The sequence below is a fragment of the Carassius carassius genome, chromosome 14, assembly GCF_963082965.1.
Source record: "Carassius carassius chromosome 14, fCarCar2.1, whole genome shotgun sequence".
Taxonomy (NCBI): domain Eukaryota; kingdom Metazoa; phylum Chordata; class Actinopteri; order Cypriniformes; family Cyprinidae; genus Carassius; species Carassius carassius.
The window spans coordinates 11,550,315-11,561,676 of NC_081768.1; the positions used below are offsets into that span (position 1 = coordinate 11,550,315).

Genomic DNA, 11,362 nt, shown 5'->3' on the forward strand with positions numbered 1-11,362 from the left:
TTAGCCATTTATGAGCATTACAAGAGTCTTTTAAGCATGAGTGACTCTAACTGAAGACCAAAAGAAAGAACCTTTAAGAACTCCATCTCAGCAGCCTCTGGAAGCATGTGAGCATTATTGGCATGTAACCTTGGCAACTCCTCTCTTAAACGAGGCAAGGCCACTTTCTCTATGGCTCTCTTAGAGATGTACTGCTCCATTTGGAAATAGTTCTTCCCATAAACCTGAAAAAGTTAGTGTGATATATCTTAACATACAGTCTAGTTAGATTGGTTGAAAGTTCAAATGTTCATTAATATCTCACTCACTTCAGGCAAATAATCTCCAAACTCAGCCTGCAGTGCTAACGCAGCAAGAAACAATGCAGTCTCTTCATTACAGTACACTCTATCCTCCAGAACGTCCCTCCTCAGCTGGAGATAATATTGGTGTCGTGTAAGTCTATGCCTTTTAAAATAATTCAACAAAAACAAACAGTGAGCATTATTAGCACTGCAAACAATTATAATGCATTAAAGACCCCATTAAATCATTTGTCAAGTTTTTTGGTTAATTTTCCAATCAACACAAACTCAGCACACCTGAAAAAGAATAGATGCGTAGGAAAAATAGTACACTGTTGAATCAAAAATATAAAAAGATGCAGTCTGCCTGATGAAGATCAGTGGACTGAAACTTTGCTTCTGCTTGTGACAATAAACTTCAGTATTTAGCAAGTATTGATAGTGTGCTGGATTGCATCTTTTCATATGGTTAATTTTATATATATATTGTACCATTATATAATATATCCTAATTTTGATCTATTCAAAAGCATCTTTTCTGGATAAGTATTCATTACTGACTCCAAACTTTTGAAAGGTAATGTTTTTTAACTAAGTTTGTTTTTGGAGTCTAGTACATAGATCTGTGTACACATCTAGTACATAGATGACCCTAAACCTGACATACATACAATACACTAAAAGCCATGGAACTCTGATTGACATTCATATTGTACTGAGTGACATTTACATAGAGAACAGGACAGCAGAACAGAAAATAAATGGCCTACAGACAGACTTTTAAAAGTTAAACTCTTTTTTTAACTTTAGAATGGCATGTCACGTGTGAGGCACTGCATATGATGCAAAATCATAGCTAGCACAATGGCCCGTCAAGTGCATGAAAACAATGGAAAAAAGCGGAATGTTTTTGCAGTGGAATGTAAAAACATGTTCTGTGTGAACGGCCCCAAAGAGAGTAGAAAAACACATACAATACATAGGAGATGTCATCAGGGAAAAATTTGACACGGAGAAAAAGCGTAAATGTCGCAGAAGCCACTTTCTTCCAGTAATCTGGGGCAACCTTTGAGATTTTTGTCTCAGGGTCCAAAAAGAAAAATTCACCATCTAAATAAGAGAAAAATGTAATTAATTCTCAATGACTTATGTAAGGCAGTTCAAAGTATACATTACAAACATTCATTCATTTTACAGTCATTAAAACCACACAAGAGAGCACACAAAGATATATATATATAAAGACTGAATTACCATCAATGAAAGCAAGGCCAAAGTAAAAGTGCTCCACAAGGTTAGCATGTGCCACAACCATGTCGAAGACATCTCTCCCACGGGACTTGATGTCACATTTCACTGCCACACATTGTTCATTTGGCTTTATCACATTAACCTCCCTTTGAGACAAGCCTGACTTGCCTTTCTTTGACTGCATTGATCAAGAGAGAAAAAGAGAAGAAGCTAAATATACAGAGACAACCTTAGTGCAATAAAGCTGCACAGAAGTCCTGAACACTTAAAACTTAAATTAATTATATACAGTATGCAACCAAAAACACTAAAACATAGTTTACCACTATAGATCCCGGCAGCTCTAAAACTATTTGAGGTTCATCATTCATCCTGGTAAATTCAGGTCCTAGACTCTAAAACATTGAAACACGCAATTAACCACATACAGTAGGATACAGAATTAGTATCATTGTACAGCACAGATGCTAAGAACATTACCTTAGCTTTCCTTTGGGAGAGACTGACTGCAGACTGAGTAATAGTGACACAGGGACTGGAAGGCCGGGCTTCACCTTTGGGAACGTTGAGGCATGTACTTTGTGACAGGCAACAACTTGTGCTTTGTCTGTGGTGAAGCCCCAGTGGAATTCCGGGATAACATTAGAGATTGACACTATAGCTCAATACACAAGCAAACACAGCACTAATAGCTAATAGCATGATCATATATTTAGAAGTGCAAAACAATACTACTAACCTGGTTGAGCTCTGATAGGATGTTGTCTGACTAGGTCTACTTCTGAGAGACCAGGTTTTCTTTTGTAGGGAAATTCCTTGGGAAAAAACAGCTAGACTAAATATTGAAATATTCCTGTCTAAATGCTCTGCAAAAAGTATTTTGTAAATTTAACATGCATTTTTATACATTATACATTATATTTTATGCATTTTATATATTTTTTTTATACAGCAACAATGTATTCACTAAACATCTAAACGTGATTTCCCTACTGTTTAAAAAAACAACAAAATAAATATTTTTATTCAGCAAGGATGCATTAAACTGATCAAGGGGCAGTAAAGACATTTCTAATGTTACAAAAGATTTCTTTTTGAAATAAATGTTGTTCTGTTTATTCTTACTTTACCATTCATCAAATTTTTTTTCTTGAGCACCAAATTAGCATTAGAATGACATCTGAAAGATAATGTGACACTAAAGAATGAAGTAAAGACTCAATGATAATACAGATTTGCCATCACATAAATAAATTACATTTTAAAATATATTAAAATAGAAAACAGCTTTTTTAAAATAATATTTCACTGTTTTACTGTATTTTTGATTAAATTAACTCAGTCTTTGTGAGCATAAGAGACTTTCTTTAAAAACATAAAAAAGCTTACAGCCCCCAAACTTTTAAATGCTAGTGTATGATCTTACCTTGCTTTGGCTCGGAGTTCAGAGACAATTTGCGAGTCTCTCCTGAAGCTCCGTTCCCCTCTGTATAACCAGGATATGGTCCACGCTTACCTGTTCAACAGAGACCTGATCAGTGACCATATGCAATGTATACTGTACATCCACTGTATACAGCAGTTTGTACTGCACATGGTTGCACAAGTAACCTCTGGAAAACAGCCAAACATGAGATCACTACGCTTTACATTACAGTTTGTGTTTAAGCATCAGCGCTTTGAGCCTGATTACAATCTTTTGTAATCCCATGTTCGGTTTAAGTTAAACCGTTAATCCTATTCTGGACAATATTTTATTGGTGCATTGGAGCGGTCTTACGCACATGTTAGTCAAACCTGCAGGGTTTTACTAATTAAATTTTTAGGATAAACATTATAATCCAAGGAATATGTTGGGATTACCACTGAAACGTTTAGTTGAGGACAGCGTTGAAGACAAATATCTGGCATCAACACCCACTTAGACTTGTTATACAAAGGATCTGACGTGCACAGACTGTAACATGACAGGCTAAAACTCTTCTATAAATACACACTACAACAACTAATTTGCAGATGTATCAAACATCAAGTCACATGCAAAATATAAAAATTTGTAAAACATTCAAATAATTAAAATATAAAAATTACCATTTAAAATATTAAAAAGAATAATATTCAGCCTATGTTCAGGTATTCATACTTGAACTTATTTGACAACACTGCTTTACAATTTCACAACTATAAGAACATAAAAGGATGAAATTCTGTGATTCAAAGGAATTCCTACCATGTAGTCTTTCTCTGATAATTTGACTTCTTCCACTCAACTGTGTGACATTTTCAGTTAAAGCAGCCCGATCCACCTGAAAATGAACTCATGAATCTCATGAACTTCTTGGCTATTTTTTTCTAAATTGAGCAATTGAGAAGTGTTTGAGGTAGGCTATAAATGATATGCTTTTTAACTCACAGAGTCTTGGAAGACATCCTCTACCAGCTGTTTGATGACTTTGTTGGGAGGAGGCAGGAGAGATTCTTTGTGGTGTGATTCACACACCTCCAAGATGCAGTTCAGGGTTGCTCGTCGATGGGCCATGTCCTCACACATGCTCAGGATAAGGCAATTCAGAGAGTCACTCAGCTGAATGGGCTAACCGAGCAGAAAACACATTTATTTTAACATTTACGTATATGTAGCTGCCTTATTCTTCACTGGCATGACATGTTCATCTTTTACTTGATTTACTTTTTTTTTACTCAGATTTCTGAGAGACTGACCTGGTTTTGAGGGAGGTGATAATCAACTGACAAATACAGAGTCATCCCAAGAGAATACACGATTATCTGGAAGAAATGACAAATAAATTATATTTCTGTGAGCACAACTGAAGCACATTCATTTTCTATAATAAATCCAACCTTCTTTGCGACTAAGTTTGTACTACGTGACAAAAAAAGTCTATAAAATTTGGAGTTAATTGTTAAATAAATTGAGAATAGTGAGAAAAAGTGAGAATAAGTTTATTTTCAGTGCGTGTCATATGATTCAGGGTGCCACTAGAACACAGAGTTTTTGACAGGTCATTATTCCTTAGTTCATTTATGAGGGTGTGAAAATGAATAAATAAAGCAGGAATACAGCTAACAGGACCACAGACGGTTTAGAATTTCCTCTCTGTTTCTATAGTGCACTATTCCTAGTGCTATGACTATATTTGCACACTGTAAAAAAAAGCTGTGATGTTTATGGTAAAATACTGACAGCTGTGGTTGCCAGAACTTCACTGTAAAAAAATATGGTAGCAACATTTTAGGTTTTACAGACTTAACTTAAATTCACAATAAAATACTGTATTTCATTAACTGATATAATGTTAATAAACCAACAAATTAAAGTGTTAATATCTGTTTTCAAACGATGTAAAGCACTAATGATTCCCAAAAACTGGTGGTGATGAGAAAGTCACATGATGAGCCAAAACACATCACAAACAGCTTTTATACGAGCTGAGGAGGGCAATACTTATATATAGAAGGTGCACACAGTGACATTCACACAAACACTAAACCCCATCATGGTGACAGACATGATACTGAAATAATGCAATAAACATTAATTTAACAACATTAGATGTAAAAATTGAATCCTATTGTACACAACTCATAACAAAAAACTAAGAAGAAACACGTTATTTCAACAACAAAAACAAAAAACCCATCAAATATGAAGTGTCATGCAGGGAATTCTGGGAGTGTCAATTTATAGTTTTTCACTGTAAATTATACAATGACCTTTTCTTTTTTAACTTCTAAAAACAATATTTTTAACAGTATTTTACTGTCAAATTAACATTAAATGTAATTACATTCACCGTATATAGTATGGAAACTTACTGTTAACCAGTTAACAAGTTTTTACTGTAGCATTTTTACAGTCTTTTATTGTTAAAAGCACAATATTTTATTTTACACTGCAGTGTTTTCTAACGGGACGTGAACTCTGGTGTGTTCTAGCTGTTCCAGCCGTCACTGTTTGTTTCTTTTGTAAGCAACATGAGAAAAAGTCAGAGTCTTGCTACGTTTACTTTATATTCTTTATTGCTTTTTTTCTGCCAAAATGACTGAGTTTGTTTGGAAGAATTATTTCAGAATTTAAGAACAATTACTGAACAACAATGTCAGGCTTTGATCTAGCTAATGCAAGCAATGTAATTAAATATTCATCATGGGCCTGTCAGACCTTAGCTCATTTTATTTTAGGCTATTAGTAATATTGGTTTGTTTGTATCTTTATATATTATTATTAGTATTATTGTTATTTATAGAAACACTGAATTACATCTCAAGCATCACCATGTATCTTCCTAAAAAACTGTCATTTTGACAAGAGTGCTACATACGTAAGTGTTGGCATGCATTGCTGAATGAAACTGACCTTCTCCATGGCTAGCTTGGTGGAGACAGCACGGCCTTGCAGCATCTCTGGGGCTGTGAAGGCAGACACCTCATCTGTCACAGCACAATTCTTGAACGCCAGCACCCCAGTCGTGGACAAGAGCAGTGATGCAGGAGTTATAATGTTGCAGATATTGTGACCTAGAAAAACAGACCCACATTCATTATATTTTTCATGGAGTGCACTCTTCACCATCAGGAAAAATCAACTAATGTCAAGATCAACATTTTACCTTTGTAGGAAAGCTCTAAGAGGGATTCGGCTGAGCCCTGCAGGAGCGACCACACCTCGTCCTCTTCCAGCGGTCCTCCTTTGGCTTCCAGCACCTCGGCGAGGGTCACAAATGTGCTGTTCATCCTGCGGAATCGTGAGACAGATACCTGAGAAGGAGAGACACAAGCTAACTGGCTTTTGGAGGTGAAGAGAAATCAGCTGAAAGAGGGGGATGGAGCCTAAACAAAGAGAGCAGCAGGGACTCTGAGCTCATCACCAATGTTTCATAACTATATTATGTAATATACATTATTTATATTGTGTGATGTGTAACTCTGAATATGTCTACAATTATCTATTTTTGTCTTTGGCTGACTTCATTTCCAGCCATCAAAGGAATAAACAGGCCAGAATGTGCCAATTGTTTTGCATAATCACTGGTGATTGGATTGTACTTCAGAGGACACATACAGAAGCAAACTGCAAACAGACTGATTTTAATTAACTACATTTAAGTTTTATTACACTGCTGTTCTCACTGCTAGTTTGCACTTGGATGGTTTAAATGCAGAGCACCAATTCTGAGTATGGGTTACCATACTTGGCAAATGTCATGACTTTCACTTATCAGTGAATCTGACGCCCTTCCAAAGTTTCCACATTAATACACAAATTATTATTAAAGATTGAAAAGATTTCAGCCACTCACCCCCAAACATTAAATATCTTCATTAAAATATCTATTTCTAATCCACATCTAAATCTTTATTTCCCTTGAACAATAGAGATACAACCCGATTCCCAAAAAGTTGGGACACTGTACAAATTGTGAGTAAAAAAGGAATGGAATAATTTACAAATCTCATAAACTTGGAAAACTGGGACGCCATGTCATCTGGACTTAAGAGGACAAGGACAACCCAAGTTGTTATCAGCGCTCGGTTCAGAAGCCTGCATCTCTGATGGTATGGGGTTGCATGAGTGCATTTGGCATGGGCAGCTTACACATCTGGAAAGGCACCATCAATGCTGAAAGGTATATCCAAGTTCTAGAACAACATATGCTCACCATCCAGATGTCGTCTCTTTCAGGGAAGACCTTTCATTTTGCAACATGACAATGCCAGACCTCATACTGCATCAATTACAACATCATGGCTGCTTAGAAGAAGGATCCGGGTACTGAAATGGCCAGCCCAGATCTTTCACCCATAGAAAACATTTGTTGCATCATAAAGAGGAAGATGCGACAAAGAAGACCTAAGACAGTAGAGCAACTAGAAGCATGTATTAGACATGAATCGGACAACATTCTTTATTCCTAAACTTGAGCAGCTTGTCTTCTCAGTCCCCAGACATTTGGAGACTGAGACATTTCACATCAACAACATGTCCATCGCTGATCAATAATACGCACTTCCCAAAATAATGTTCCCTTGGTACCACTCTTTTTGATGTAGACATTCATAAATCTAAATGGCTTGTAAGAACAGAATTTAACTTACTTACTATAGTAACTATAACACATTCTTTGGTATTTACGAGATATATAGTTATTATAATATAACCAATACAATAGTGTCTTTTTATTAATTTATCTTATTAATTTTATTAAAGCAAGGTAACAACAAGCAAATGCACTGAACATAAAGAATGTTAAGGATTACAATAATTTGACATAATCAGATGTCCATAAGGAGACATCAGGACCTGGATATTGCCATGGTACACCTAGTGACTGCTCAAGTAAATGTGTCAAGAGATGTCTTCAACATCAGCCATTAATACTTAGTCATGACTCAACCCCCCCCCCCCCCAACCACATTTGTACTCTGCTCATTTCAGCATGTCAAAGTAAAATTATACACTGCAATTAATGGCAGAGAGAGCAAAAACATGTTCAGGTTTCACTTTGGTTCAAATCAAAAGGGATTTACTAAAATGTAAAAATAATAATAAATAAAGTCTTACATAACAGCTCTCCTAAATAATGACGCTATTGCTGTAATGTTGTAGCATTGCCTCTTTAACAGTTTCACTGCTATTTAGCAGCATATTTTGTGTAACCTAGTCTGTTGTTGTTTGGTTGTCTTGAGCAGTGTTGGGAAGGTTACTTTGGAAATGTAATAGGTTACAGATTACAAGTTACCCTGTTTAAAATGTAATAGTAGTGTAACTTTTTCAATTACTTTATTAAAGTAATGTAACTAATTACTTTTGAGTACTTTTTGATTACTTTTCTAAATTTGTGAAAATTAAAGAATAATAAATAAAAGCATATACATCAACTTAAATACAGTTATCTAATAAGCATGTGACGTATTCTGTGTACTAAACTCCTGAAACATTGGTGTTTTTTTGAAACTGCTGTCTCTGTATATGATGATAGTTTTCTCAAAATAAGTAAAATGCACATGAAGTGACACAGAGCAGTTCTAGAAATTATGTTTATGTGCTCGTGTACTCTATATTGAGGCAGCAGAGGTTGAAAACACTGCGAGCTTCAGTAGGCCTATGTGTAGTAAATGAAACCATGTCTTTGCCATTAATTTACAGGAGGGGCGGACTGGGAAAAAATTCAGACTGGAAAATTCAAACTCATACAAACAAATTCATGGACAAAACTATTTTTTGTATGGACCTGACATAAAAAATGTTTAAATTTTTAATTTGGGGACATGCAAAATAATTAAAAGTTCTCTCCTGAACTGCACCTTCACTTCCATTTTTCTCTTCAGTCTCTTTATTATGCCCTGTTATCCATCTCTCTCATGACTTTAATACTCAAGATTGAACAAAACTATACTTTACAATACAATACTCTACAATACTACAATATCTTTATAGAAAAATCCTAATACTGTACACGAGTCATGTTTTTCCCTTACAAAAAATTACCATGCTTTTATTAGCCTATATAAAAGTAAAATAACCTTTTTTTTTTTTTTTTTTTTGCAAATGGATTTGTATTTATTTTTAAATAAATACATTTGTAAAATAATTTTACATTTTTGGTTATCACAGTTAAACAATAGTAACCATTTTCTCTGGATTTATAGTTAAATATTAAAATGTTAATTTTTGTAAGGGTTGTGTTGTTGTCTGTCGTAGCTCCCCCTTAACCTATAAAAAAAAAAAATCGGAATTTTTTTTCAGCTAAATTACTACTGTATCATTACAACAGATAATAATGATGTCCTTTATATAGTATTTTGAGTGATGACTGATGAGCAACGTGCTGCTGCTTGATTAAATAAATAAAAAAAACAAAGACAAAAGACTGGTGTCCAGTCCGCGCCTGATCTCCACAGACACGTCAAGTCATATTTTGCATTTTTGGGGCTTTATATTCACAGACACTAGTCGATGTCATGTTTTGATTCAAGTGTACTGACCTATTTTTGATTTAGTCATCCAAAATGTGGCATATTCCGTCCGCGTTAGGCATTTCGTTTTTATGACTGGATTCTACGAACCAGACTGTGTTTCCGCATCCCGGAAATTATTAGGGCGGTAGGTCTCAGAATAGTCAGTGCAATTTGGGAAAGAAATCAGTTAAATCTGTATGTGGATATGTGTAAATATTCAAATGTAATCCCCTTTGTAATCGTAAAAAAATTCATAAGTAACTGTAATTTAATTACTCATTTTTTCTTAGTAACTGTAACTAATTACAGTTACAATAATTTTGTAATTAAATTACGTAACGCCGTTACATGTAACTAGTTACTCCCCAACACTTGTCTTGAGGCTTATTAAACTAGAATCTAGTTACTAGATCAAGTCTGGGTACCAATACAGGGAGATTAGATCATCTAGTTAATTACACAACATGGGTGTTAATAGGCTAACTCAACACCTTTGTAAAAAAATTGCATACATACTACAATACAATAAACTCAATAATCTAAAAATATAAGTAATTCATGGATACTGGGTTGTTCTCTGCCTCAGTATGTCAGATCAGTCAGAACAACAAAAGTTTGGGCTGGACACCGACACACACAAAAAAGTACCGATGCAATAATGAGCTTGAACTCCAAACAAGGTTAAGCAGGACCTGCAGATGTTGAACATTACAAGAAGCCTTGAGTTTCTTTTTGTGGCCTGTCAGAAATAGAATGCTTAATTTATTTTAAAGCACACAAATGCTTAAATCAACATTGCTGTATACATATATACGTGCTTCTAAAATATAAATAAAAATATAAATAAGCTTGCGCTCTCTCAGTCCATTAGTATCTAGGAAGACATGCATTTTCTCATGGACTAAGAGAAAGAAATAAGACTAAACTCACTGCATTCCTTCAATAATCAAATCCTAGAATATTCTGACAAACAGCGTAGCCTTTGTGTACCAACAATAACAGGGACACATAAACAATGGTTAAATCTAAACTAAAAATATCAGGAAAATAAAAGAGATTTTTCTTTTTATATTCTTTATATTTTTGCTTTCTCTACCGATTGATAGGTATTAGGCTTTCACTGTCCAAATAAAACATTCTGAGTTATACATAAACTAATCACAACTTAGCCCTGTAACATATTAATAGCATTAATAGCTGACCAAGTCATGGCAGCAGCATTAATTAATTACAAACGGACTATGTTGTTAATCTTAGAATGTACAACATTCTGAATTTTACATGAAGAGAGATTCACTAAATTGTACAAATTATAACTACTAAACATGATCTATCATATAGGTATATGAATAGTTACCTTCTAGCATTCGATGTCTTAAGGTCCTGATCTCCCTCTGATGCCTTCAGTCCCAGCACACACACTTTAATCCTGTGAATCTCTACATGATTAATTTACCTTGTGTTACCAAGTGCCTCATGCGACCTAGCTATGCACAATCTCCAATTCAGCATACTGTATACTGTACAACCATACAAAAATCACTAAGAAGCAACGGATGTCTGTGGGACCTCAAAACATTTTTGCAAATTGAACAACTATTCTTAGACCACAGCTAAGAGCTCAATTGGATTAAATGAGCAATGACAAAAGAGGATGAGGAAGTTTTCAGGACCTTTTATTTTTACTCAACACTCTCAAAACATAGTTAGAAAGCTGTCAATGGGACAGTAATCAAAGGTACAAAAGCTAAAAGATACATATTTGTACCTAATTTATCCCCAAATTAGTACCTGAAGTGTCTTTATATTTAACTATCATTTTATTTGTCCTTGTCCTTGTTTAGGTG

The 11,362-nt window shown here is 34.8% G+C and overlaps 1 protein-coding gene across 2 annotated transcripts in view; it reads right to left on the reverse strand.

Annotated features, from left to right (window-relative positions):
• Window positions 1–11,062, reverse strand: part of LOC132156978 (FERM and PDZ domain-containing protein 2-like) — a 36,295-nt gene extending 25,233 nt beyond the window's left edge. For both annotated transcript variants that reach the window (XM_059566077.1, XM_059566078.1), the window contains exons 1-14: window positions 10,873–11,062; window positions 6,167–6,314; window positions 5,914–6,074; window positions 4,257–4,322; window positions 3,949–4,128; window positions 3,766–3,841; window positions 2,962–3,051; window positions 2,275–2,350; window positions 2,016–2,142; window positions 1,859–1,930; window positions 1,539–1,713; window positions 1,259–1,394; window positions 309–447; window positions 72–224 (exon numbers count right to left, since the gene is read on the reverse strand). In XM_059566077.1, the coding sequence (XP_059422060.1) occupies window positions 72–224; window positions 309–447; window positions 1,259–1,394; window positions 1,539–1,713; window positions 1,859–1,930; window positions 2,016–2,142; window positions 2,275–2,350; window positions 2,962–3,051; window positions 3,766–3,841; window positions 3,949–4,128; window positions 4,257–4,322; window positions 5,914–6,074; window positions 6,167–6,290 (1,575 nt within the window). In that variant the 5' untranslated portion in view covers window positions 6,291–6,314; window positions 10,873–11,062. The remainder of the gene's footprint in view (window positions 1–71; window positions 225–308; window positions 448–1,258; window positions 1,395–1,538; window positions 1,714–1,858; window positions 1,931–2,015; window positions 2,143–2,274; window positions 2,351–2,961; window positions 3,052–3,765; window positions 3,842–3,948; window positions 4,129–4,256; window positions 4,323–5,913; window positions 6,075–6,166; window positions 6,315–10,872) is intronic.
• Window positions 11,063–11,362: the final 300 nt, after the last annotated feature.